Source organism: Apis florea, unplaced genomic scaffold (assembly GCF_048593485.1).
Source record: "Apis florea isolate Af1SG1 unplaced genomic scaffold, ASM4859348v1 contig_3772_pilon, whole genome shotgun sequence".
In the NCBI taxonomy this organism is placed as follows: domain Eukaryota; kingdom Metazoa; phylum Arthropoda; class Insecta; order Hymenoptera; family Apidae; genus Apis; species Apis florea.
The window spans coordinates 4,008,200-4,035,591 of record NW_028256845.1 but is presented as its reverse complement, the minus strand read 5'-3'; the positions used below and the strand labels follow the sequence as shown (position 1 = coordinate 4,035,591).

The 27,392-nt window shown below is 26.6% G+C and overlaps 8 protein-coding genes and 3 long non-coding RNA genes across 21 annotated transcripts in view; 3 read left to right on the top strand and 8 right to left on the bottom strand.

The window, feature by feature from the left end:
* Positions 1-12: 12 nt before the first annotated feature.
* Positions 13-1,905, bottom strand: Or51 (odorant receptor 51). Of its 4 annotated transcripts, XM_086915157.1 has the most exons (6): positions 1,440-1,665; positions 1,100-1,274; positions 851-950; positions 644-754; positions 349-504; positions 13-266 (listed from the first exon to the last, which is right to left on the bottom strand). In XM_086915157.1, exons 1-6 carry the CDS (start codon positions 1,663-1,665, stop codon positions 210-212), a joined length of 825 nt encoding a protein of 274 aa, XP_086771283.1. In that variant the 3' UTR covers positions 13-209. The 4 variants fall into 4 exon arrangements, 3 of the variants coding, with proteins under 3 accessions (XP_086771283.1, XP_012350984.3, XP_086771282.1); XR_015294417.1 differs by having other exon boundaries at positions 349-541; positions 1,100-1,905; XM_012495530.3 differs by having other exon boundaries at positions 1,100-1,905.
* On the top strand, positions 319-8,984 carry LOC147656443 (uncharacterized). Of its 3 annotated transcripts, none has more exons than XR_015294433.1 (7): positions 319-455; positions 1,223-2,467; positions 2,555-2,727; positions 3,577-3,698; positions 5,895-6,088; positions 6,234-6,412; positions 7,423-7,619. It is a non-coding gene; the product is annotated as an uncharacterized LOC147656443 (long non-coding RNA). The 3 variants fall into 3 exon arrangements; XR_015294434.1 differs by lacking the exons at positions 319-455; positions 7,423-7,619 and adding exons at positions 8,371-8,525; positions 8,848-8,984 and having other exon boundaries at positions 2,348-2,467; XR_015294432.1 differs by lacking the exons at positions 319-455; positions 3,577-3,698; positions 6,234-6,412; positions 7,423-7,619 and having other exon boundaries at positions 2,348-2,467; positions 5,895-5,926.
* On the bottom strand, positions 4,477-6,712 carry Or50 (odorant receptor 50). The gene is made up of 5 exons (XM_003691419.4): positions 5,821-6,712; positions 5,654-5,753; positions 4,882-4,992; positions 4,659-4,814; positions 4,477-4,575 (listed from the first exon to the last, which is right to left on the bottom strand). Exons 1-5 carry the CDS (start codon positions 6,621-6,623, stop codon positions 4,519-4,521), a joined length of 1,227 nt encoding a protein of 408 aa, XP_003691467.2. The 5' UTR covers positions 6,624-6,712; the 3' UTR covers positions 4,477-4,518.
* Positions 7,221-9,214, bottom strand: LOC100869496 (odorant receptor 10). Its single transcript, XM_003691420.4, has 5 exons — positions 8,261-9,214; positions 8,096-8,195; positions 7,674-7,784; positions 7,446-7,601; positions 7,221-7,361 (listed from the first exon to the last, which is right to left on the bottom strand). The coding sequence occupies exons 1-5, from the start codon at positions 9,055-9,057 to the stop codon at positions 7,305-7,307; spliced, it is 1,221 nt and encodes a 406-aa protein (XP_003691468.1). The 5' UTR covers positions 9,058-9,214; the 3' UTR covers positions 7,221-7,304.
* Positions 9,044-24,260, top strand: LOC116413896 (uncharacterized). Its single transcript, XR_015294441.1, has 12 exons — positions 9,044-9,185; positions 10,625-11,243; positions 12,893-13,035; positions 13,207-13,337; positions 13,745-13,831; positions 15,087-15,703; positions 17,312-17,493; positions 17,633-17,740; positions 19,727-19,973; positions 21,333-21,964; positions 23,430-23,774; positions 23,887-24,260. It is a non-coding gene; the product is annotated as an uncharacterized LOC116413896 (long non-coding RNA).
* LOC100869619 (odorant receptor 4-like) lies at positions 9,649-11,927 on the bottom strand. Its single transcript, XM_003691421.4, is given in 5 exon segments — positions 9,649-9,890; positions 9,995-10,227; positions 10,230-10,257; positions 10,775-10,874; positions 10,979-11,927. Coding segments are annotated over 5 exon segments (1,215 nt in total). The 5' UTR covers positions 11,776-11,927; the 3' UTR covers positions 9,649-9,833.
* Positions 14,225-16,544, bottom strand: LOC147656442 (odorant receptor 10-like). 2 transcript variants are annotated; one of them, XM_086915169.1, is made up of 5 exons: positions 15,788-16,544; positions 15,439-15,679; positions 15,234-15,333; positions 14,454-14,720; positions 14,225-14,360 (listed from the first exon to the last, which is right to left on the bottom strand). In XM_086915169.1, exons 1-5 carry the CDS (start codon positions 16,233-16,235, stop codon positions 14,304-14,306), a joined length of 1,113 nt encoding a protein of 370 aa, XP_086771295.1. In that variant the 5' UTR covers positions 16,236-16,544; the 3' UTR covers positions 14,225-14,303. The 2 variants fall into 2 exon arrangements, with proteins under 2 accessions (XP_086771295.1, XP_031770826.2); XM_031914966.2 differs by having other exon boundaries at positions 15,439-16,544.
* Positions 17,908-19,852, bottom strand: LOC100869857 (uncharacterized). 3 transcript variants are annotated; one of them, XM_086915166.1, is made up of 6 exons: positions 19,751-19,852; positions 19,045-19,627; positions 18,870-18,969; positions 18,372-18,482; positions 18,143-18,298; positions 17,908-18,064 (listed from the first exon to the last, which is right to left on the bottom strand). In XM_086915166.1, exons 1-6 carry the CDS (start codon positions 19,839-19,841, stop codon positions 18,008-18,010), a joined length of 1,098 nt encoding a protein of 365 aa, XP_086771292.1. In that variant the 5' UTR covers positions 19,842-19,852; the 3' UTR covers positions 17,908-18,007. The 3 variants fall into 3 exon arrangements, with proteins under 3 accessions (XP_086771292.1, XP_003691471.1, XP_086771293.1); XM_003691423.4 differs by having other exon boundaries at positions 19,045-19,841; XM_086915167.1 differs by having other exon boundaries at positions 18,143-18,203; positions 19,045-19,841.
* LOC100863882 (odorant receptor 10-like) lies at positions 20,440-22,993 on the bottom strand. 2 transcript variants are annotated; one of them, XM_003691239.4, is made up of 5 exons: positions 22,859-22,993; positions 21,700-22,701; positions 21,490-21,589; positions 20,643-20,909; positions 20,440-20,572 (listed from the first exon to the last, which is right to left on the bottom strand). In XM_003691239.4, exons 2-5 carry the CDS (start codon positions 22,494-22,496, stop codon positions 20,516-20,518), a joined length of 1,221 nt encoding a protein of 406 aa, XP_003691287.1. In that variant the 5' UTR covers positions 22,497-22,701; positions 22,859-22,993; the 3' UTR covers positions 20,440-20,515. The 2 variants fall into 2 exon arrangements, with proteins under 2 accessions (XP_003691287.1, XP_086771294.1); XM_086915168.1 differs by having other exon boundaries at positions 21,700-22,613; positions 22,859-22,943.
* Positions 24,261-24,314: 54 nt separating the features above from the next.
* Positions 24,315-26,753, bottom strand: LOC100863996 (odorant receptor 10-like). Its single transcript, XM_003691240.4, has 4 exons — positions 25,738-26,753; positions 25,525-25,624; positions 24,844-25,110; positions 24,315-24,764 (listed from the first exon to the last, which is right to left on the bottom strand). The coding sequence occupies exons 1-4, from the start codon at positions 26,532-26,534 to the stop codon at positions 24,711-24,713; spliced, it is 1,218 nt and encodes a 405-aa protein (XP_003691288.1). The 5' UTR covers positions 26,535-26,753; the 3' UTR covers positions 24,315-24,710.
* Positions 26,754-27,085: 332 nt separating this feature from the next.
* LOC105737478 (uncharacterized) overlaps positions 27,086-27,392 on the top strand; it is a 34,893-nt gene continuing 34,586 nt past the window's right edge. For both annotated transcript variants that reach the window (XR_015294438.1, XR_015294437.1), the window contains exon 1: positions 27,086-27,387. This is a non-coding gene — a long non-coding RNA (uncharacterized LOC105737478). The remainder of the gene's footprint in view (positions 27,388-27,392) is intronic.

Genomic DNA, 27,392 nt, shown 5'->3' with positions numbered 1-27,392 from the left:
AAATTATTCAAGTTTATTTAAATAATATTTAAGAGATTTCTTTATTTAATCTTCTAATATTTAAACTCTGCTTAAGATAGGTATTTATGTTAATAGATTTATAATATTAAAATAATTATAATTGTTTTAACAATTTTCAGATCAAGTCCAGAATATTGAATTATAGCAAAATATAATTTTTCGTTTTTAACATATTTTGGGAATGTTTATCACAATTCAGTGATCGTTCGCAACATATTCAAATAAACTAATGATGATTTTAAGACCTATGAATAAAAGATATTATTCGTTCAAGATTTTACATATAATATAGATATTCACAAATTAAATTAGTTCTGGATCACTTACAACGCTAAAAGTATTCATCGATAGAATAAATATTTTGCCAGCTGTTAGTTTAGGCGGATATTTCGATATAACGAGCAATAAAATAATATCACGAGCTTTTCTTCCAGGTAAGTTGTACCATTCTATTTCATACAAAGCAGTTGCAATATCACTACCCTGTTACCATATTATACCAATGACTAAATAATCCTCTCTATGTTAAAAAATCGAATGAATGATGATATGTTAAAAAAATATGTTAAAAAATCGAATGAACAGATTTGTGAATGAATCGAAATTTATTTTTTAAAAGTACCTGTCCAAAAAGAAGTTCTCCTACGTAACAAAATATTAATATGTTGAAAGTGAAAGAAAATAAGAGAATGACATATGTTAATATTGCAGCCGAATCACTAGTCTCCCATTCCTAAAAGATTTTTGTAATTATTTTTTGTGCGTAATGATCATGTTTTTTTTCAAATATCAATTCATTATTCGACATTGAATAATTTGTCATTTTTACCACCATGCAGTAATATTCAAGCAAACACATTAACAAGGTTGACACTATCACTTCTACTAAGAATAATTCACGTAATGTTGTTTCAACATTTTTCGTAAATCTGCAATTCCACATTTATTACTTTAACATATACTGCTTTAATTCATACTTTTTTGAATATTTTGTATATTTTATATATTTAAATTTCTCAAAAATACATGAATATCCACAACCACGATCCACTTATAATCATGATATTAATCATCTTACCTTAAAATTTCCACATGATTCCTGACAACAACCGCCAGATGACTCTCGATACCTGTTTCTAACACTTTCTTCTTGTTCTTTAAGTTCTCCAATCGTAACGTTTGTATCTTAATCTGTCCACAGGCATGAGTGATGAAGATTGCCGTTAAACTGTACGCGGCCATCGTGATGTTACCTACAACGATAACATAAATACAGTGCATACAATATATGATTTCATACGTGGGACTCTTTTGAATGTTGAAAAATGCCTCATAACCAGGATAGGTAAGTGGCCTAATTGTAAAATTTTCAACTTTCCTTTTCGAAAGCAATGGCATAATGGTATGATAAAACAGACCACCAGTATACATGAAAGCTGCGCATAATGTGATTAGATTTCTGCCCATGATTACATATCGTAACATGATGATACGATGATCCTCATTTTGCAACATCTTCCAATCTTTTTCCACGTGTTTTATGCAACGACCAAGCTCTGAACTCTTTATGCCAAGATAACCATACTTGAATAGTGCACTTAGACAAAATGTCAACGGTCCTAAAAATTTGATCTTCGTATTCATATCCTTCTCGTAGAATAGAATATAGTAACCGAACGGCACGATGACAAATTGTATTATGAAACAACAGATCAGGATTAGGATCACGGACAAAATTCTTTCGAATTTGTTCGCTTGACTGTAGATGAAATAATGGATGCCTAATGGTTTTAAAATCCAATAGCAGAATTGAAATGTATAATATATATCGCTTTCATAACGATCATTCAGTGGAAGATCGTCGACATTACTTGTAGATCGCATGCTGACGCTTGCGGTGCATAGCACTGACTGAAGTCGTTAATGTATCTGAGAACGACTCTGAAAAGAATGATTCAAGGGACGCAAGCGCAAGACTGAATGAAACTTTATTTCTTCGTGATCGATAGTATGTGACAGGAATCACATGTTGCTTTGGTTAACTTGTAGTCAGAATGACTGAATATTTTGGTTTTTACAGTAATATGTGGATGATTTTTACTATCTCGTCTGGTATACTTTTAGAGGAATGAAATAAACATGTTGAACAATAAATAAAATAATTTTATAAATCGGATTTATAAATAGGATTAAAAATTTTCGAATAATTTTCTTTGAAATAATGTATAGAAAAATTCTTTAAGTTATATAGTTATATATATAAATTCGTTAAGTATGAAAAATAAATAAAAAATAATTTTGAATTTTGAATTAACATTGAATTTAAAAAAACAATTCATTCAATTCTCAACTTTATACAGTTTTGTTCGACCTGAAAAATGAAATTTATTAAAAAAATATATTTTCAATATATGCACATCATTGTCATCTGTAACAACATATTTAGGTATGCAAAAACAGTTTTTTACTGGATCTGAAATCGCAAATTATTCCATTGAATATTTCAATCCTATTGAATATTTTTTTTTTGCAGAGAATTAAGAGAACATATATTACATGGACATGATAATTATCTTTCGATTATTTTAACTTCCATATTAGATCGTAAAATGATCATAATTAAATTAAAAATCTTTATCGAGCAATTGAGCAGTTTGTCATGTAAATCATGTCACCAAATTTTTTACACTGTTAAGAATTTGGCCGGTAAGTTTGATTATATGATTAATTAATTACATGTAGATAATATATAAGATTATATGTGTAATATTATATTTTCATAACTTCCAAAAGTATTTCACTTATATAACATATTAAAAAAATGTTAATGGTTATAGATATAACTTAATATCATAACATAATCAAATTTTGAATGTTATGCTTATTTCTAAGAAAAAATAAATATTTTCAATTAAATTGATAAGATAAATTACAATTAATCTTTCTTTGCTATTGTATGCCTATTTATGAGATAAATTATAAATTATAAAATTATATTATTAATTAATAAATTATAAATTATAAAATTAAAAAATTAAAAAATAATGTATTTTATAAAATATTAATTAAGATAAGAGAAATATTTATTAATCTGCAAACTGGTAAATTATTTTGAACACAGAAGAACCAAAAAAAAATAAAAAAATTATATTCTTTAATTATGATAATTATAATTCGATAGTTGAATATAAATTAAAAATTTGTTTTCATTGTTTTATTTTAACAATTTTTAAAATTTTTGTTTCCAATCGGTAGATCTAAAATCTTTATGCACGTTTCTACTATATAAGGATGTAATAAGAAATGTTTAGGCATGCACATTTCCAACATTTACTTGAACATTTCCATGAAGGATATTTGATTAAATGTTCAAATGTGCTATATTCAAAAAAGGACGAAAAGATATCGAAACATAATAATTTGAGAGTTTTGAAACAATGTTATTTCAGAACTCTCAGATAATGTTCAATAATTACTATTTCTTTTGGAACTCTGTTTTTTTTATTCTCACAATTTGCTTGATTGACGAATTTAATGATTCAATTCAATTGCAAGGTTGAAGGCGTCTACGGCGTTCGAGTTCGTGATGAATCCTAATAGAAATTATATAGGATGGCATTATGGATTGATATTAAATGGAATTATAGATATCGATAATAATATAGAATATAGATAAGGTAAGATAGAGGATAAGGTAAAGTATACACGTCCATGATCATATTGGCCCTCTCTTGGTTTATTTAAAAGCTCCTAATATGATGCAAGCACAGAAAACATTAACTTGCATAAAGAATGCACAGAAGCAAGCAATGTAATGGTCGACTTTTGCGTTTTTCAACATCATTCGTAGATCTTTCATTTTGATGATGGATTTTCAATCGTTTCGTATGTACTTTATGATGAGTGTAATATCATCTTTACGTAGAAGTAATACGTAATTAAATCCGTCAACATGCCAGTGAATCAGAGGATCGAGCAATTTTAGTTTCGAATAAATTTTCTTTTTCTTGAGTATGATGTGAAATGAATTAAAATTTTCGAAATGATTCTTTTCATTTTTAGTAGAAGTCACGCGCCTGTTGGCTTTAAAAACAATCGGTTTAATTGTATACTTAGACTATCAAATTTTTTTTTTGCCATCATGAGATCGTCCGATATACTGTTCTTTTGATAAAACCGCGGATGTGGAACATGAAATATGTATGATTAAATAATATATTGCATTCTTAAAATTAGTAGATAAATTTGAAATATCGAATCGAATCATATTATTATTATAATCTTTTCATAGAATAATCAAGATTTGAAATCAATTCATTGCTTTACAAAAACTATTTCATTATTTCATTATTTTCAGTTATAAAATACGCAAGTAAAAAATGAAAGGATTATTTTTTTTTAATTTTTTAATTTTATATTCATAACTAATAAATTTTATTGTCTAAATATATATATATATATATATATATGTATATATTCATTGTCTATGTGTGCAATTTACATCATTGTTATTTGACGCAGCATATTTAAATATGCGAAAACTGTTTTTACTATCTGGAATTGTAAATTATCTTATAATTCTTTTTGAAAATTAATATTATTTTTTTTTATAAAAATCAGAAATTAAAAAAACGTACATTACCGAATGTATATATTGACATCGTGATTATTTTTCCGGCAGTTATTTTAACTTCCATACTAGATCGCGAAATAATCATAATTAAATTAAGTATATCTTTGCCAGGTAACTGATACCAATTCGTCATGTAAACCATGTCTCCGACCTTTTTGCACTGTCAGTAATTCGGCGAATAATGAATTAATTATGTTTAAGATATCATATTATCGTATACTCATTACCTGTTCTTTTAATATTTCACCGATACAACATACCAATAAAATATTGAAAGACATAGATAAAGCTACCATAACATATATAGTCAAATTTTGAATATTGTGTTCAGACCATTCCTAAGAAAAAATCAAAATTTATTTTCAATTAATATATCATATCATATTTATATTATTTAGATAAATTATTTATTATTATTATAATTTTTTCTAATTTATAATATTACTAGAATTTACTATAGTGCAAAAGGAAAGAAACCTATACGAAAGTATACTAGAACAAAACTATGTATATTATTTTTACTAATATATTATTTTTTACTATACTATAATATATACATATATACATTATTTTTATTAATTTTAACTGTTATATTATTTTTATTAATTAATTTAAATCCTGATAAAATTTGATGATTATTAACAAAAATTTCTGAGAAATATTTAAATTTTATTTTTATTATTAATATACTTATATTATTTTATTTGATTTTCTTTTCATTTCAAATATCGTGAAGCTAAGATCATCATATGTATATTTTTGTATAAGTTTCTTATATTTGTCAAAATGTGATTAGATCAATTATTTTCAATATAAAAATAAATAATTAACAATTATAGATCGACAGAGAAAAAACGAATTTTCAAAAATGCATATTCAAATTTCGATATAAATATTTGATATATAATAAATAAAATATTCATTGTTTCAATCAGAAATTATGTTTTTGATCGATCTATGAAATCGTTATATATATATATTTTAATAAATTTTGCCTACCGCAAGAAAGTAATAACTAGGCATGCACATACCCATCATACATTTGAACAATTCCATGAAGTATATTGGACATGTTATACGTTCGATATGTGCTATGAGACTACGATCAATGCATAATTAGAAAAATTTGCGAAAAATATCAAAACAAGTATATTAATATATATTACCTCAGAATTCTCAGATGATGTTCGACGATTACACTTATTTTGTTGATGTGATTATCCTTATTCTCTTTTTGCAGGCGATCCACGAATTCGTTAACCCATATGACCATTATGTTTAACTGACCAACAACATGGCATGTAAAAATGGTTGCAAGAGTGAAAGAGGCACTGGCGCTCGAACTCACGACAAATGCTGATAGAAACTGAGTACCAAGCATGATATCATGAATCGTTGGATCGGTATCAAATGGAATCTTATAAGCAGGACAAGGTAAGTTGTACAATTCCACAGTTCTATTGTCAACATGTATGGATCGTTTGAACATTCCCAATATGAAACATGTAAAGAAAATGACGATTTGCATAAAAATTGCGCAGAAAGCTGCAATATAACGGCCGATTTTTGCATTCCTCAGCATCACTTGTTGATCTTGCGTTCTTGTTATCAACTTCCAATCGGCTCGTAAATGTTCTATGCAATGAAGTATGTCATTTTTACGTAGCAACAATATGGCATAATTGAACGCGTCAACACACCAGTGAGACAAAGGACCGAATATCTTCAATTTTACATAGATGTCTTGTTTTACGAAAAGTATGTAAAGTATGCCAGGTATTAGCGTAAATAATATTATGCACCAACAAATGACAATCAAAATTTGCGATGTGATTCTCTCGATCTTCGTGGTGGAAGATGAGGCAGGCCATGCGCCTAATGGTTTCAAGTACCATTTACTCAGTTTTATACTATATTCGCTGAGATTATCAAATTTCTGTTTGGCCACATTAATGTCATCGTTTGTCATCGCGTTCTTTCCCTGATTTCCTTGACAGAGTCGCGGAGACAACTGAATCGAGAACTGGTTTGTCGAACGCTTGCGCAAAGGATACGCGTCGATCGATTCGTCTAGTCAGTTGTTTTTTTTCAATCATAGTGAATATGTTAATAGTATACGTACATTTAAAGTTGTAACAGTAGCTGAAATGAATTGGGTAATGTGCGCGTGCTATGGATCAATGAAGAATTAAATCGGGAATAAATTCATAAAAAATTAAAATTATTTTAAACATTTGAAATATGATCTAGAATGTGATACGCTATGCGAAATATTTTGAAATTGTAAATGTATCATTTTATCATAAGAAATTCAATTCAATACATTGCTAGTGCAGTTGAAGTCTCCTCCTCAACCACCAGTTGATTCGATCCGTAGAGAAATATATAGGTATATATACGTATATATAGTGAAGAGGTAAGTGTAAGTATTCAATGATATCTTCAGAAATATTTACTCACATATAAATTCACTTATTATTTTATAAAAAAATATTTAATTTAAAAATTGAAAATTAAAAAGAAAATTAATTCTGTATAAATATAAGTGAAAAAAATATTTGTTGAATTTTCAATTTCACATAAATAATTTATTTAAATTAAAAAATTATGAAGTTTAATATTTAAGTATATAGTTGAATACATGTATATTTTATATCATTGTAATTTGACGTAATACGTTTAAATACGCGAAAACTGATTTTACTATCTGGAATGGCAAATTATTCCATCAATTTTTTTATAAATTGCATAAAAATTATATTTTTCAGTCAAAAGAATTATGGAAACATACCTTACCAAATGTAAGCACTGACATATTAGTCATCTTTCCAGCGGTCATATTTATATTCATGCTAGATCGTGTAATGATCATCATCAAATTAAGAATATTTTTATCAGATAATTCGTACCAATTTGTCATGTAAACTATGTCACCGATTTTCTTACACTATCAAAAATTCAATTGGTAAGTGTTGATCATGCAATTAACTAATACTATTTATTAAAATACATAAATTACCTCTTCTGTTACAATTTCACCGATATAACATACTAAAAAAATATTATAAGTCATAGATATAATTATCATAACATATACTGCCAGATTTTGAACATTATGTTCAGACCATTCCTAGGAAAAAATAAGTATTTTTAATTCGACAAGATTATTCATATATTTATCTTATTCAGATTAATCAAATAATTTTTTTATTATTTCAGTGTAAAATGGATAAAAAAATTGCATTTTTTTATATTTGTTATTTCATGGATTGGAAAAATTATATGTAAATTTTCATCATTAATGGTAAATTAAATAATCATAATGAAAATATAGAAAATATTGAAAAATGCGAAAAGATTCCTTCACTATTTTATTATAATTCATTTAAAAAGTTTTGCATTTAGCCAATAAATCTATAAAATTGTTATACACATATTTACCGTAAGAATATAATATATAGGCATGCATATTCCCAGCATACACTTAATCATTTCCATGAAGCATATTGGACTCATCACATGTTCAATACGTGCTATGAAACTGTAAAAAATAAATAGAGAAATTCTCTATAAAAACAATAAAAAAAAAAATTCAAAAATAATTACCTTAGAATTCTCAAATGATGTTCGACGATTATACCTAATTTGTTAACATAGCCATTATTATTTAATTCCATTGGCTGATTAACATATTCATTGATCCATATCACCATCAGATTCAACTGACCAAGAGCATGGCTTGCACACACAGCAACAAAACTAAAAGCGCCAGCGGTGCTTGAACTGCATATAAATGCGGACAATAATTGCGTACCCAATATAATATCGTGTGTTGGATTTGTATCAACTGGCATATTATAAGCTGGACAAGGTAAGTTGTATATGTCCATAGTCTCGTTACCGATTTTAATAGTCTTTTTGAACGCCCCCAATGCAAGACAAGCACAAAAGACGCCACCTTGTAAGAAAACTGTACAGAAAACTGCGATGTAGCGACCAAATCTCGCGTTTTTTAACATCACTTGTTGATCTTGCTTCTTTGTAATAATGTTCCAATCGGCGCATATTTGTTTTATGCAATAATGTATGTCATTTTTACATAGCAACAACACAGCATAATTGAATCCTCCAACTAACCAGTGAGTCAGAGGACCTAAAATTTTCAATTTCACGTAAATATCTTCTTTTTCTAGGAAAACGTGAAGCACACCCGGAATTAACGTGAATAACGAAGAGATCAAACAAATGACGATTAAAATTTTTGAAACGATTCTTTCGATTCTTGACTTATAAAGTGAGGCCGGCCATGCACCTATCGGTTTCAATATCCATCGATTGAATTGTATGCTGTACTCGGAAAGATTACCGAATTTCTTTTCGATTTTTGCAAGATCATCTGCCATCGTGCAGTCACAACAAAATCGCGCATGCAACTGAATCGAGGATTCGGTGCATTGTATTTATCTAACGCTTGCGCATACTTTGTCAAAGGATATGCGCCGATCGATTTGATACAGTTAATGAAACTTATGTGAGTATATTCATTTCAAATTGTTAATAGTAACAGCATGAATTCGGCGATGTGTGTGCAGTAGAAACTAAAACTGAAACTAAAACTAAAAACTGTACTTTCTTTATAAATATATAATTTAATTTCTACAGCATTAATAATCGAATTCATATGTATTTTCGGTATTTGTAACACGATTTGGAAATGTGATACGCTACATGTCATTCTGAAATTGAAGAAGTGTGAATGAAGAAGATTTATTTTTTATTTAATATTTTTTTTTAACCTGTTTTTTTAACAATTCTAATAAGTATTTAAGATTTAAAAAAAAATGATCAAGTTATAATATATGATGTTGAGTGTAATTGTAATTTTAAGTGTTCATTTCAATTAAATCGGTATAAGTAAATTACATAAATAGAAAATTTTTTTAATATTTTCTTCTAAGTGTTTACAATTTGCTGATAGGAAATGTATATTTATAACAATATTATAAGACTGCAAATTATAACTTTTTGAAATAGATGCAATATTTGATTATTGTGAATGAAAAAAAAATTTCTTATTTCATCTTTTAAAATCATTCACGAATATAATTAATAATATGCAAAGTTTATTTTTAAATGTATATTTGATACATATTTTCTTTATGCTCAATACATGTGCATTTTACAATATTGTCATTTGGCGTAATATATTTAAGTATACAAAAACAGTTTTTACAATCTGAAAATATATTTGTATGAATATTTTCGATAATATATTTCAATTAATATATTATCACTTCAAAAATATATACTTCAAAAAAAATTGAAAAAACTCAGACGTACATTACCAAACGTGATTACCGATATATCAATTATCTTTCCAGCAGTCATTTTGTATTCCACGCCAGATCGTATAATAATCATAATCAGATTAAAAATATCTTTATCAGGTAACTGATACCAGTTTGTCATATAAACTATGTTACCAATTTCTTTACATCTTTCAGTTAGTACTTCACCAATATAACATATTAAAAATGTGCTTAAAATTATATTCATTACTGCAAAAGTATACCGAGGACCCTAATATCACGTTCAGACCATTCCTGAGAAAAAATGAATATTTTTAATTAGATTGATTACCGATATTGTTATTAATCTAATGATTTTCTTATTATATTATTAAATTTGTGAGATTTATAAAAAATTACGACACATAGAATAAGGTTCATTTAATTAATTTCAATTATCTTTAATTGAATAATATCAATTATCTATTAATTAGTGTTTCACATTTCCAGAAACAGATTAGATTTAATTCTCAATAATAATATATCTTAAAATTAAAAAATTAATACAAATGAATCTTTTTCTATGACAAATTGGATGATTCTATTAAAAGTGAAAAATTCAACATATTTATATCATAAATCAATGTCTTAAAAATTTATGTTTTAATATTTCTGTTTACAGTGATGGTAATGAAATTTGCGAATCATCTGTGTAATATATCAATGTGCGATCAACCAAATTATTTTCAACAAAAAGAAATATACAAAACTGATTATAAATTTTGGAAACGAAAATCTTAACAAATATATCTAAATTTGGAAAATAGCATACCGCAAGAATGCAATAGCTAAACATGCATATACTCAATATATTCTTGAACATTTCCATGAAGCATATTGGGCTCAATAGATGTTCAGTACGTTCTAGGAAACTTTAGTTAATATGTAATTAGAGAAAATCTCTAAAGAGAGATAGATGAATAGATAAAAAGAAAAAGACAGTAGAAACAGAAAGAAACTATACAAAAAATGTTACCTTAGAATTCTCAAATGATGTTCGATGATTACACTTATTTCATCAATGCGTACATTTTTATTTTCTTCTTGTGATTGATTTACAAATTCTTCAATCCACGTAATCATTATAGTTAATTGACCAATAGCATGATATGCAAATACTGTAGCAAGACTGAAAGCGATAACAACAGTAGCACTACTTGTGTATGACGTCAGGTATTGCAAACTAAGAATGATGGCGTGTCCTGGATTAGTATCAACCGGAATTTTATATGTTGGAAATGGTAAGACATATATTTCCATGCTATTGTTGCCGATATTGATTGTCCGTTTTAAAACTCCCAAAACGATACAGAAACAAAAAGTACCAATTTGCATAAAACCCGCGATGCAACCGGAAATGATACGACCAATTTTCGCGCTTTTAAGCATCACTTGCTGATCCTTCTTCCTTGTAATTATCTTCCAATCAGTTTCCATGTGCTCTATACAATAGCGTATGTCGTTTTTGCGAAGCAACAACACGGCATAATTGAATCCTCCCCCAAAGCAGTAGCTTATAGGGCCAAGTGTTTTTAGTTTCGAAACGATATCCTCTTTCACAAGAATAAAATGTAATGAACTTGCTATTATAATAAATAATAAAATGATCCAATAGAAAAAAATAAGAATCTTCGTCATTATCTTTTCGAATTTTGTGGTGAAGGATGGAAGTGGCCATACACCTATCATTTTCGAGAGCCATCTGTTCAATTGTATGCTATACTCATTCAGACTACCAAATTTCTTTTGAATCGCGACAATGTCATCTGCCATCGTATTGTCTCGATGAAGTTACAGAAACGACTGAATGATATACACACAATATTGTACAGATGATGTGCGCCGATCGATACTCTGTTGCCAATAGTTATGTGCCAATGCTTAATACATGCATTTACGTTTTACTTCGTTGAAGAGTAGTTGTACAGTACGTATTCGATGGAGTGATAATAATTACATTATAATTATATATATATATTTTAACAAAACAATAAAATTCAAAAAAAAAGATTCTATAAGTGAAATATTATTTTGAAATATTATATGTTAATGTTACTTATAATATTATAATGTTAATCGAGAAATTAATAAATGAAAAATAATAGAACATAAAATAAACATTTTTTTCTTTTTAATAATCATAATGATATTCAAATAACGAAGTGTAGTATATGATTATTAACTTTTTTGATTTTCGATCTTCTTCTTCGAAGAAAGAAATCAAATTTTAATTTTTCTGTCTGCGTTAAATGTGTTACAGAATTCTAAAACTTCTATTGTTTAGTTGCATATTAGGATTATGAAATTTATCCATAATAAATGAATCTTTCACTCACTCTTTCACTTGAATTTTCTAGTTCTTCAATTTTGTTGAATTCGAAATTGAAAATATCAATATTAAATTTTTTTTTTCTTAGTAAATGATGTCAATTCATCATGCAAGACAAACTAATATTTTGCATTATGATAATTAAAAATGAATTTTACTTTTTACTTCAATTAATAAGAAATAATTTATAAAAAAATATAATATCTGTTCCGATAAAATTTCACCATAATATGAATATAAATATTGAACAAATTATATTATTATATATAATATAATATAAACAAATTATATATATAATGAATTAATATCTGTAATTTCATTTTGTTTCCATTCTTAAAAAATTGAGAATGAAACATAACATATACTATAAATTCAACGAAACTCATTTAAAATCTTTTTTTTTTTTAAGACATAAAACTGAAAATTTTTCATAAGCACAATATAATACTATCTATAATATACTAACTATAATATATTTAAATTTACATATTTTTTTATCCTAATATATAATGTTCCACAATATTGTTTAATTGTTGTTTATGCGTTTCTTCATTCTTTCAGATTATTGATCAAACTTCGTTACAAAAATTCCAAACTGTTCACAATTGAGTATAATAAAAAAAACCAAATTGTAAGCATTTGAATAATGGAATATATCACAAATTCAACCAAGTATCAAATCCACGATTTCAAAGGACAAAATGGTGTGTAGAAGAAATTCACGATCTCATTATCAATCATCTCTATCTTTATGTTTCGTGTAAAGAGTTCATCACAATAACATAGAAGAATCATTAACATCGAAATATATAAAATTGAAAATTTCCAAAGATCGATCAATTCTCGCGTTCTTCATCATTTTTTTTATATTCCAGATACTGTTGAATCATCAGAGATTGAATTTTCTCAGTGAAAAGAGAAGAATTATCTATTAATAATCGATCGATATTAACAATTAACAATTTATTTGGATATCCAATCTCTACTATAAATGGATGGCGAGTTTGTAAGTATGAATATAACAATGATAATTTACGAAGCAAATGTACAGATAATTGAAAGAAAATGCAAAAATGATAGTATCGATTATCGAAGCTTTTCGATAGTACGTGCTTCACTTTCAACTAACGATAAATCGATTCGTGCGAATTGTTACGAGTGCGATTAAACTCTCTGTCGACCACCAGTTGACTCGATTCATAGATGCTTATATTAAAATGAAAAGATATTGCATATACAGTGATAATATTAAAGAGGTTAATTTTTAGATACGTTTTATATTGTGATATTTTTGTTTTGTGTCTTAATTAGAATATTTTTCTTAAGAATAATAGTGAATAATTTTTTTATACATGTTTTCTAATAATAATAATTATAGACCAATGATTAAAAAAGTGGATTTCTTCTTTTTAGGAAGTAAAATTTATAAAAAGAATATTTTAAATATTTGAAGATTTGAAAATATGATGTCAGATAATATCAAAAAGTTAATTAATCAAGGTAAAAAATTTATATTCTTTCTTTTAATAATTTAATTGGTTTTTTAATTTCGCAAACTGTATTAAATTTCATAGATATTGAATATGTCACGATAAAAAAATTAATTTTAATTTTTTTAATTTATAATTGATTTCTTTTCATTAATTTGACTGTATCATAAAATTACGTTCAATTTAAATTGTGTAAGTATATATAAGTATTATATAAATAGAAAAAAATTTTTAAATTTTCTTTATAGTATATGGAAATGTATTATAATAATAATATTATAAGATTGCAAATTTGAATCTTTCAAAGAGAGAGATGCAATTGACTTATGCAATTGAATTATAAAGGAAACAAATATTTTTTATACTTTCAAATTTATTTAAATGTAATTAATAATATGCAAAATTTATTTTTAAATATTTTTTTGAATATTTAATACATATTTTTTGTGCTCAATATATAAAAAATGTTTATACATAAAAATTTACAGTATTGTCATTTGTCGTAATATATTTAAGTACACAAATACAGTTTTTACAATCTGAAATTGTAAATATATTTGTATGAATATTTTCGATGTATGTATTTCAATTAATGATATATTTCATAAAAAGTTGAAAAAACTCAGACGTACATTACCAAACGTGATTACCGATATATCAATTATCTTTCCAGCAGTCATTTTGTATTCCACGCCAGATCGTGTAATAATCATAATCAGATTAAGAATATCTTTGTCAGGTAATCGATACCAATTTGTCATATAGACCATGTTACGAATTTCTTTACATCTTTCAGTTAATACTTCACCGATATAACATATTAAAAATGTGTTTAAAGTTATACATATTACTGCAAAAGCATATATACCGAGGACCCTAATATCATGTTCAGACCATTCCTGAGAAAAAATGAATATTTTTAATTAGATTGATTATCTAATTACGCTTGCTCATATTAATCTAATGATTTTCTTATTACTTGAATTTGTGAGAAAAAATTACGACAGAAATTACGAACATTACATAGAAAGATTCATTTAATTAATTTCAATTATTTCGGAATAATTAATTAAGATGTTTCACATTTCTAGAAAGAGATATTAGACTTAATTCTTAATGATAATATATCTTAAGTTTAAAAAATTAATACAAATGAATCTTATTCTATGACAAATTGGATGATTCTATTAAAAGTGAAGAATTTAACATATTTATATCGTAAATTAATGTCTTAAAAATTTATGTTTTAATATTTCTGTTTACAGTGATGGTAATGAAATTTGGATCATCTGTATAGTACATCAACATGCGACCAACCAAATTATTTTCAATAAAAAAATACATAACACTAATTATAAATTTTGGAAACAAAAATCTTAATAAATATAATTAAATTTGCAAAAATAGCATACCGCAAGAATGCAATAGCTAAACATGCATATACTCAATATATTCTTGAACATTTCCATGAAGCATATTGGGCTCAATAGATGTTCAGTACGTTCTAGGAAACTTTAGTTAATATGTAATTAGAGAAAATTTCTAGAGAGAGATAGATAAATAGATAAAAAGAGAAAGATAATAGAAACAGGAAGAAACTATACTTAAAAATGTTACCTTAGAATTCTCAAATGATGCTCGATGATTACACTTATTTCATCAATGTGTACATTTTTATTTTCTTTTTGTGGCTGATTTACAAATTCTTGGATCCACGTAACCATTATAGTTAACTGACCAATAGCATGACATGCAAATACTGTAGCAAGGCTGAAAGCGATAACAACAGTAGCACTCATTATGTATGACGTCAGATATTGCAAACCAAGAATGATGGCATGCCCTGGATTAGTATCAACTGGAATTTTATAAGTTGGAAATGGTAAGACATATATTTCCATGCTATCGTTGCCGATTTTGATTGTTCGTTTAAAAACTCCCAGAATGGTGCAAAAAGAAAGAGTACCAATTTGCATGAAGCCCGCGATGCAACAGGAAATAACGCGACCAATTTTTGCGTTTTTAAGCATCACTTGCCGATCCCCCATCCTCGTGATCACCTTCCAATCGGATTCTATGTGTTCTATGCAATAACGTATATCGTTTTTACGAAGTAATAATACTGCATAATTGAGCCCTCCACCGAAGCAATAGCTTATTGGGCCAAGTGTCTTTAATTTCGAGACTATATCTTCTTTCACGAGAATGAAATGTAATAAGCTTGCTATTATGATGAATAGCACGATAATCCAATAGAGGAAAATTAGAATCTTCGTTGTTATCTTCTCGAATTTTGAGGAAGAGGATGGAAGTGGCCATACACCTATCGTCTTCGAAAACCATCTATTTAATTGTATGCTATATTCGTTTAAACTGCCAAATTTTTTCTGAATCGCAACAATGTCATCTGCCATCGTGTTTCCTCAACGAAGTCGGAGAAACGACTGAATGGTATACACACGATGTTACGGATAAAGTACATCGATCAATAAATATACTCCATAGTTTGTACTTCCATAATTATTGGCGACGGTAATCCATAAGTTTATTTTTCACTTCGTTGAAAATAGTATAATGTGTAGTTGATACACTGATAGAGATTAAATTAGATATGTTAGCGAAGCAATAAAATTTATAAAAAAAAATGCTTTTACGAGTGAAATGTGATTTTAAAAAATATGTATTACTTAATGTCAATCGAAAAGATAGTGATAGTGTTTAATAAAAAAATAAAATAACATATATATTTTTTATTAAACAGTGGTAGTAAATAATAAAATGTATCGTATATTGAAGATTATGATTGTTAATATTTTTGGTAATTTCGGTGTAAAAAAAAAATTATTTTTTTTTTAATAATTCATTTACAAAATTGTAAAGAAAATGTTTGTAAAGAAAAATGTCTGAAATTAATTCAGGAAGAATTCTTAAGAAATCGAGGACGAAACGTAACAACTTTACTGTTATCATCATATGCATCTTGATGTTACTATTTCAGTAAATAGATAATGGAAACATATATTCAACATACATTTTACAAATTCAACAAAACATATCTCATTTAGAAGCTCTTCAACTTAAGATATAAAATTATCCATATGATATTACCATACAAATCTACATTTACAATATATATTTTTTGATCTGATACATGTAAATAATATTTTACAATATTAATATTGTTCATGCATCTCTACTTATATTTTCTTAATTCATTTCAGTTAATCTTCACATCTTTATTACAAAAATTTGAAATTATCTACAGGCATGCATAACAAAAACAATCAAACCAAGCACTCACAGTAATGAAATATATCACAAATTGGTGCATGGATAAAGGATAGATCGGAAAAATTTACGCTTGGATTTCACGATTTTGTTATTGAACTCTTTTATATAAAAAAGCTTTGCTCGTCACAAAACGATTTTCCGGAATACATGAAAATTGATGAGTTTTCGTGTTCTCCATCATGATTTTTTTATTTTCCAGATTATTGTAAAGAAGCACGAAACAAATCAGCTGGAATGTTCTTAATGCATTTACGCGAAACAAAAATGTAATATTTAATTGAAAAATCTAAGAGAATAATTTTGATCTTTGAATCAAGATCTTCTATTTTGTTGAGGAAAATGCATAAAACGCAGGTATTATTAGGAGGAAACGTAAATTGTGTAAGTTATATAAATATTATATAAATAAAAAATAGAAAAAATTCTTAAAAATTTATTTAAATATATATATATTTAGCAAAATATATTTGATATGTTTAGATTATAGAAATATATTGTAAATTTGTAATTATATTTTAAGATTGCAAGCTATAAATGTTATTCATTCATCCTCAAGCAATTCAGTCTGTACACTGCTAGTGCAGTTGAAGTCTCCTCCTAACCACCAGTTGATTCGATCATAAGAAAGGTATGTATGTATAAATTTATTAACAATAAGTGCAAATGTTCGATGAAATTTTTACAAATATTTATTTTCGATAATAAATATATATATAGATACTTGATAAAATGTATATTTATTTACTATTTCATAAAAAAATATTTAATTCATAAATTATAAAAAGAAAATTGCAATTCAGAGATAAATAAAATATTTATTGAAAATTTCAAACTTCAAATTTAAATGAAATTTAATAATCTAATAATATAAGTTGAATATATATATATATATAGTTTATATCATTGTCATTTGACGTAACATATTTAAATATACGAAAACTGATTTCACTATCTGAAATTGCAAATTATTCCATAAATTTTTTTATGAATAAAAATTATATTTTTTAATAAAAAAATTATAGAAACGTACATTACCGAATGTAAGCACCGACATATTAATCAACTTTCCGGCACTCATATTTACACTGACACTAGACCGTGAAATGATCATCATTAAATTAAAGATATCTTTGTTAGATAATTCATACCAGTTTGTCATATAAACTATTTCTCCGATCTTTTTACACTATCAAGAATTCGAGTGGTAATATCGAGTGGTAAAAATGTAACTGATTGATGTATTATAATATGTAATTTACCTGTTCTGTTAGAATTTCACCGATGTAATTGATTAAAAAAATATTACAAGTCATAGATATAATTATCATAACATATACAGCCAAGTTCTGAATATTATGTTCAGACCATTCCTAGGAAAAAATAAATATATTTAATTAATCATGATTCAGATTAATTTAATAATTTTTTTAATTTATTTCAATTTGTGAAAGTATAAAATTATATTTTATGTATGTTATCATGTAAATTAGACAAATAATGTGTGAACATAAACGTTTATATTATTAATAATGTGATGTGAACATAAACACTTATATTATTAATAATGTGATATAGATATATAGAATATCTATGATAAAATATTTTTTAATGTGAAATCCGATAAATTATTTTGAATATAGAGTACAAAAGAAAATAATAAAAAAATAAATCTACGGATCGTAATATCAATAGACTTATAAAATCAATAGATCCAAATAAAATTGCTATATACACGCATTTTGATACATTTAGCGTACCGCAAGGATGTAATAGCTAGGCATGCACATTCCCACCATACATTTGAACATTTCCATGAAGCATATTGGATTCATCAGGTGTTCAATATGTGTTATAAAACTGTAGTTAACGAGTAATTAGAGAAATTCTCTAAAAAAGTATCAAGATAAGAATCAAGATAAAAATAATTTTTACCTTAAAACTCTCAAATGATGTTCGACGATTATACTTATTTTATTAACATAGGCATCATTATTCGACTCCATCGGTCGATTAACAAACTCGTTGATCCATGCTACCATTATATTCAGTTGGCCAAGAGCATGGCTTGCAAACACAGCAGCAAGACTAAAAGCGCCAGCAGCGCTCGAACTGTTAATAAATGCCGACAATAATTGCGTACCTAATATGATATCATGGGTTGGATTTGTTTGAACTGGAAATTTATAGGCTGGACAAAGTAAACTATATATTTCTATCGTCTCATTGCCGTTTTTGATAGTCGTTTTAAACGCTCCTAATGCAAGGCAAGTACATAAAACGCCACCTTGCAAGAAAGCTGTACAAAAAGCTGCAATGTAACGACCAATTTTCGCGTACTTCAACATCACTTGTTGATCTTGCTTCTTCGTGATAATGCTCCAATCGACACGTATGTGTTCTATGCAGTGCAATATATCATTTTCACGTAGCAAAAGTATGGCGTAATTGAATCCTCCGACGCAATAATGACTTAAAGGACCTACTGTTTTTAATTTCAAATAAATATCTTCTTTTTCTAGAAGAAAATGAAGTAAGCCGGGAATTAATGTAAATAACGAAAAACTCCAACAAAGAATGATTAAAATTTTCGATATTATTTTTTCGTTCCTTGTAGTACAAAGTGAAGTTGGCCATGCACCTATCGGTTTTAAAATCCATCGATTGAATTGTATGCTGTATTCATTAAGACTGCCAAATTTCTTCTCAATTTCTACGAGATCGTCTGACATGATGTGATCACAACAAAATCGCGCACGCAACTGAATCGAGGATTCAGTGCACTGTATTTACTCAACGCTTGCGCATACTTAGTCAAAGGATGTGCGCCGATCGATTCGTCTAGTCAGTTGATATAACTTTACGTGAGTATTCATTTCAAATTGTTGATAATAAACATGAATTAGATAATGTGTGTGCAATAGAAATTAAATTATATATTTATGAAGTAATTTTCAACATTTGCAACATAATTTGATGTGCCAGATAATGTCATTCTAAAAATTAGTGAATAAATATGATTATTCAGCCTGGTTTTTTGATGATCATGATTGATTGTCTGAATTTTTTAAGAAAGGGAGATAATCGAGTTATTACATATTATTTTAAATATTACTACTGTGTCTATTTTAATTAAATCAATGTAAGTAAATTATACAGATAAAAAAATTTTCAAAATTTTTTTTTGTACAAATGTATATGAAATATGCTGTATTTATATATAACGATATTATAAGATTGCAAATTACAACAATTTGGAAAAGAAAAATGCAATATATTTGATCATTATGGATGAAAAAAATATTTCTTATAGTTTCAAAATCATTTAAATGTAATTAATATGCAAAGTTTATTTTTAAATGTATATTCGATACATACTTTTTTATATGCTTAATACATGTGCACTTTACAATATTGTCATTTGGCGTAATATATTTAAATACGCAAAAATAGTTTTTACCATCTGAAATTTTAAATATATTATTATGAAAATTTTTGAAAATGAATGATATATTAAAAATTAAAAAACGTACATTACCAAACGTAATCACTGACATATCAATTATCTTTCCAGCAGTCATTTTGTATTCTATGCTACATCGTGTAATAATCATTATTAGATTAAAAATATCTTTTTTAGGCAATCGATACCAATTTGTCATGTAGACGATATTACCAATTTCCTTACACTTTTCAGTTAATATTTCACCAACATAGCATATTAAAAATGTTCCTAAAGTTATATTCATTACTGCAGAAGCATATGCACTGAGCACCTTAATATCATGTCCAGACCATTCCTAAGAAAAAAATGAATATTTTCAATTGAATCGATTATTTATATTGTCCATTTTATTTCTCATGATTCTCTTATTGTTATTATTATTATTATTATTATTATTAAACTTGTGACATTTATAAAAAATTACAATTATATAAAATATGATTCATTTCATTAATTTCAATTATCTTCGAATAGTCAAAGTATTTCACTAATGTCTAATTCACTGATAGTATGTTTAAAATTATAAAAATAAAATAGATGAACCATTATTGTTGAACCATTATTGATGAACCATAATAAATGAACCATGTTCTACATTAAATTATATAAATAAAGAATAATTCTACTCAAAATGATGAATTTGACAAATAAAATGGACACAAATTCATATCTTGATGTCAATATTTCAAAAATTATATCTTAATATTTTTGTTTACAGGTAATAAAAAAACTTGTGAATGATATGTTGCATTACGAATGAATTCATCATGTGATCAATTGGAAAAATATTTTTAATACAGAAATGCACAAAACTAATGATCTTAAAAACGAAGTTCTCAATAAAAAATATTTTTACATTTTAAGAAATAACATACCGCAAAAATGCAATAGCTAAGCATGCATATACTCAAAATATTCTTGAACATTTCCATGAAGCATATTGGACTCAATAGATGTTCAGTACGTTCTAGGAAACTTCAGTTAATATGTAATTAGAGAAAATTTCTAAAGAGAGATAGAAATAGATAGATAGATAAAAGGAAAGAAACAGTAAAAATAGAAAGAAACTATACAAAAAATGTTACCTTAGAATTCTCAAATGATGTTCAATGATTACACTTATTTCATCAACGCGTATATTTTTATTTTCTTCTTGTGGTCGATTTACAAATTCTTCGATCCACGTAACCATTATAGTTAGCTGACCAACAGCATGGCATGCAAACACTGTAGCAAAGCTGAAAGCTGTAATAACGGTACCTGTTGCAATGTATGCTGCCAGAAATTGAAAACCAAGGACGATGTCGTGCCCTGGATTGGTATCAACCGGAATTTTATAAGTTGGAAAGGGTAAGACGTATATTTCCATGCTTTCGTTGCTGATTTTAATTGTCCGTTTGAAAATTCCAAATACGGTGCAGAAAGTAATAGTACTAATTTGCATAAAACTCGCGAAACAACAGGAAATGATGCGACCAATTTTTGCGTTTTTAAGCATTATTTGCTGATCGTCTGTCCTCGTAATTGCCTTCCAATCAACTTCCATATGTTCTATACAATAGCGTATATCATTTTTACGGAGTAACAAAACGGCATAATTGAGTCCTCCGCCAAAGCAGTAGCCTATAGGGCCGAGCGTTTTTAATTTTGAAATGATATCCTCTTTCACAAAAGTAAAATGTAACAAGCTTGGTATGGTGACGAATAACGTGATGATCCAACAGAGAAAAATTAGAATCTTTGTCATTATCTTTTCGAATTTCGACGTGGAGGATGAAAGTGGCCATACTCCTATTGTTTTCGAGATCCATCTGTTCAATTGTATGCTGTACTCATTCAGACTGCCAAACTTCTTCTGAATCGCAGCAATGTCGTCCGCCATCGTCTTTCCTCAACGAAGTTACAGAAACGACTGAATGGTGTACATACAGTATCGTATGGATGATATGCGTCAATCGATACATATATTCCGTTGCCATAACTATTAGCGACAGTTAATCTGTATATTTACGTTCAGTTCATTTCCAATAGTTGCATGTGTCGCACAATGTGTAGTCGATTGATTGGTTTTAAATTAAATTAGATATCTTAGTGGAATGATAAAATTTGTAAGACGCTTTTTATAATAGAATATGTGATTTTGAAATATATATATATATTAGCAAATGTCAAACGAAAATGGAAGATAAATAAGTAAATTTTTTTTTTAATTATAATAGTGTTTAAATACACTATAATACACACCATACAGTATAATATATAGAAGATTATGATTATTAATCTTTTTGGAATAATATTTGTAGAAAAAAGATCAACTCTGGGTTTTATATCTGATGCATTAAATAATCTTGAAATACATAGAATATGTCAGAAAAAATTTCTATTGCTTATTCTGAAATTTATATATAATCTTAGAATATAATTTTTGAAGTAAGTAAAATTTTCAAATGATAATCATTTTGGTAAAATTTTTCTGAAATATATAATAAGGATAGAGGTAGAAACAATCAAACATGTCTCAGATGACTGTAATATCTGTAACAGAAAATAATAAAATGAAATATGAATTTTGAATTCAATTGGATATGATAAAGGGATAGATAAATCTTTCATTCACGTCACAAAAGATAAAAATAATTCTACAAAATTTTCAATGTCAATTTTAAAGAATTTAAAATTATAAATATTAATATAAAATATTAATATCAATTTCTTTTCTTATAGATAATACCAATTATTAAAAAATTATATAATACAAACCAATGATTGTGCACTCTAGAAAATGATTGAATATAAATTTTATTTTTTATTGCAGGTACTATAAAAATGAATAATCCTTTAAAAACATAAAATATTTCATCCGGAAAAATTCCATCAATGTAATATGATATAAAAATATTGGATATAAAAAATATGGAATACATTACATTAACGTTCCCAATATTCTCATTCCTAAAAAATTGAGAACGAATATAACACATACAGTGCTGTTTTCTAATCATAATCATCTAATAATGTATTTCGATATAATTTCATTATCATAAATAGATAATATCCCAGAAAGTATATATTTAATGTATATCTGCAAATTGAACGAAATATATTTTTGTTAGAAGATCTATTTAATATATAAAACTAAAAATCATTATTTATAAATAAAGTATGATACAAATCTATATGAGTTGCACTTGTTTTTTATTTTTATATTATGTAAATGATGTTTCAATATCATCTAATTGTTTATGTATCTTCATATTCTTGTCTCTTTTCAGATCATTGTCATCGCAACTTTGTCAGCATGCAAAGACGGCAATCAAATACCTGACAGTTGCAGAATATACCACAAATGCGACTAAGTATTGCATCAATTGTATGATTTCGAAAGACAGAGTGGATCGTGGAATTCATAATAGACAAGGGAGTTTTGAGATGTCATGATCTCGTTATTTTTCTCTATTTTGTATAAAGAGAGATCATAAAAAAAAAAAAAAAAAGAATCAAAATATATGAAATCAGCATAATTAATATAATTTTAAACTTATAATATATATATTTATTTCAAATTTTTGATAATTGATAATATGAATTGGACAATGTGTGTCCAATGTGTATGCAATGGAAAATAAATTATATATTTTTGAATTATTTTCGGTATCTGTACATGATTTGGAAATGTTAAATAATATCACTTTATTAAAAATTAGTAAATGAAGATGATTTATTTTTTAGTTAATATTTTTTCTAAGACTATTTTTTTTTGGAAAATAAATAATATTATGTGTTTAAAATAATCGATTAATGATCGATCTGTAACAAAATATTACGATTTTAAAGATTCATTATAATTAAATCGGTGCAAGTAAATTATATAAATACAAAAAAATTTTTTAAGTTTTCTCTATATAAGTATATTGTATGGAATGCGTTGTACTTATAATAATATTATTTTTTTTGGAATAAAAGAGATGCAATATATACTTGATCATTATATATGAAACAAATTTTCATATTTATTCAAATGAAATTACTAATATGCAAAGTTTATTATTAGATATTTTAGATATATATTTTTTTATATATTCAATACATGTGCACTTTACAATGTTGTTTGGATTAATATATTTAAATACGTAAAAATAGTTTTTATTATCTGAAATTTGAAATATATTTGTATAAATATTTTCGAATGGAACAATATACTTCTTAAAAAAATTAAAAAATAGACGTACATTACCAAACGTAATTACTGACATATTAATTATCTTTCCGGCAGTCATTTTGTATTCCATTCCAGATCGTATCATAATCATAATCAGATCAAGAATATCTTTTTCAGATAATTGATACCAGTTTGTCATATAAATCATATTACTAACTTTTCTACATTTTTCAGAAAGTATTTCACCGATATAACATATTAAAAATGTATTTAATACTATACACGTCACGCAAAAAGCATATGCACTGAGGGCTCTAACATCACGTCCAGACCATTCCTACGAAAAAATGAATATGAAGTATGCTGTTCATATTATTTCTCACGATTCTATTATTGCTTGAATTTGTGATATTTATAAAAAATTATGACAATTATATAGAACAGTTCATTTCATTAATTTTAATTATCTTGGAATATTATTTAATCAAATTTAAATTTAAATTGAATGAAAAGTGATGAATTTGATAAATAAGATGGACACAAATTTATGTCTTAAATCAATATTTTAAAAATATCTTAATATTTTTGTTTACAGATAATAAAGAAATTTCTGGATGATGTGTTGTATTACGAATGAATCATCATGTGATCATCAGTTAGAAAAAATATTTTTAATAGAGGAATGCACAAAACTAATGATCATAAAAACGAAGTTCTTAATAAATATATTTAAATTTAAGAAATAGCATACCGCAAGAATGCAATAGCTAAACAAGCATATACTGAAAATATTCTTGAACATTTCCATGAAGCATATTGGACTCAATAGATGTTCAGTACGTCCTAGAAAACTTCACAGTTAATACGTAATTAGAAAAAATTCTCTCAAAAGGGATAGAGATAAATAGATATATAAAAGGAGTTAAACAGTAGAAACAAAAAGAAATTAATGAAAAAATAATACCTAAGAATTCTCAAATGATGTTCGATGATTACACTCATTTCATTAACTCGCATATTTTTATTTTCTTCTTGTGGCCGATTTACAAATTCTTCGATCCACGTAACCATTATAGTTAACTGGCCAACAGCATGGCATGCAAATACCGTAGCAAGACTGAAAGCGATAACAACGGTAGTACTCATAATGCACGTTGTCAAAAATTGAAAACCAAGTACGATACTATGCCCTGGATTAGTATCAACCGGAATTTTATAAGTTGGATAAGGTAAGATGTATACTTTTATGCTTTCGTTGCCGACTTTGATTGTTTGTTTGAAAACACCCAATATAGTGCAGAAACAAATACTGTCAACTTGCATGAAACCTGCGATGCAACCGGAAATTATGCGACCAATTTTTGCGTTTTTAAGCATTACTTGCCGATCTTTTATTCTTGTGATCGCATTCCAATCGGTTTCTATGTGGTCTACACAATAACGTATATCGTCTTTAAGAAACAATAATACTGCATAATTAAGCCCTCCACCAATACAGTAACTTATTGGGCCAATCATTTTCAGTTTTGATATGATATCTTCTTTCACGAGAATGAAACGTAACAAGCTTAGTGTTGTAACGAATAGCGCGATGATCCAACAGAGAAGAATTAGTATCTTCGTCATTATCTTTTCGAATTTCGATGTAGAGGATGGAAGTGGCCATAACCCTATTGTTTTCGAGAGCCATCTATTCACTTGTATACTGTACTCGTTCAGACTGCCAAACTTCTTCTGAATCGCGATAATGTCGTCCGCCATCGTCTTTCCTCAACGAAGTTGCAGAAACGACTAAATGGTATACATGTACGATGTCGTACAAATGATACGCGTCGATCAATATATATATTCCGTTACCACATCTATCGACAACGGTTAATCCATGTGTTTACGTTTCAGTTCGTTGACGGTAGTTGCACATGGTGCGTACTCTGATACTCGGAATAATACAAATTAAATTAAATATCTTTGCAGAATGATAAAATTGGTGAAAAAATTGATAAACCTTATTTAAAAGTGAAGCGTTAAAGTGTGATATCTAATATCAATCGAGAAATTAATGAATGAAAGATAAATAAGTGTATTTTTTTTTATTAATCACATTTATATTCAAATAGTAGAGTACATTTAATGCAAATTAATGATTATGATTATTAACTTTTTGGGATATTTTCAAATTAATTTTCAAAGTAGAAAAACAATTAAACTTTATCTCATACGTTAAATAACTTTGAAACGCATAGAATGTATCAATATTTCTATTGCTTATTCTGAAATTTATATATTATCTTAGAATACAGTTTTTGGAATTAATAAAATTTTGATACAATAATCATTTTGAATTCTGAAAAATTTTTATGGCTATGTCATGAAATATATAATGATGATATGGAGAGATTTAAATATGTTAAAGATAATTTTAATGATCTGTAACGGAAAATATTAAAGTGGAATATAATGACGATGTTATGTAATGTTCAATAATAAATAAATAGACGAATCTCCAAGAACTATAAAAGTTATCTAAAAATAATTTTATTAATCTATTTCTCTGTTTTAGATGGATTCGAAATTATAGATATCAATATCAAATTCAATGCTTATTTTTTTGTAGGTAAT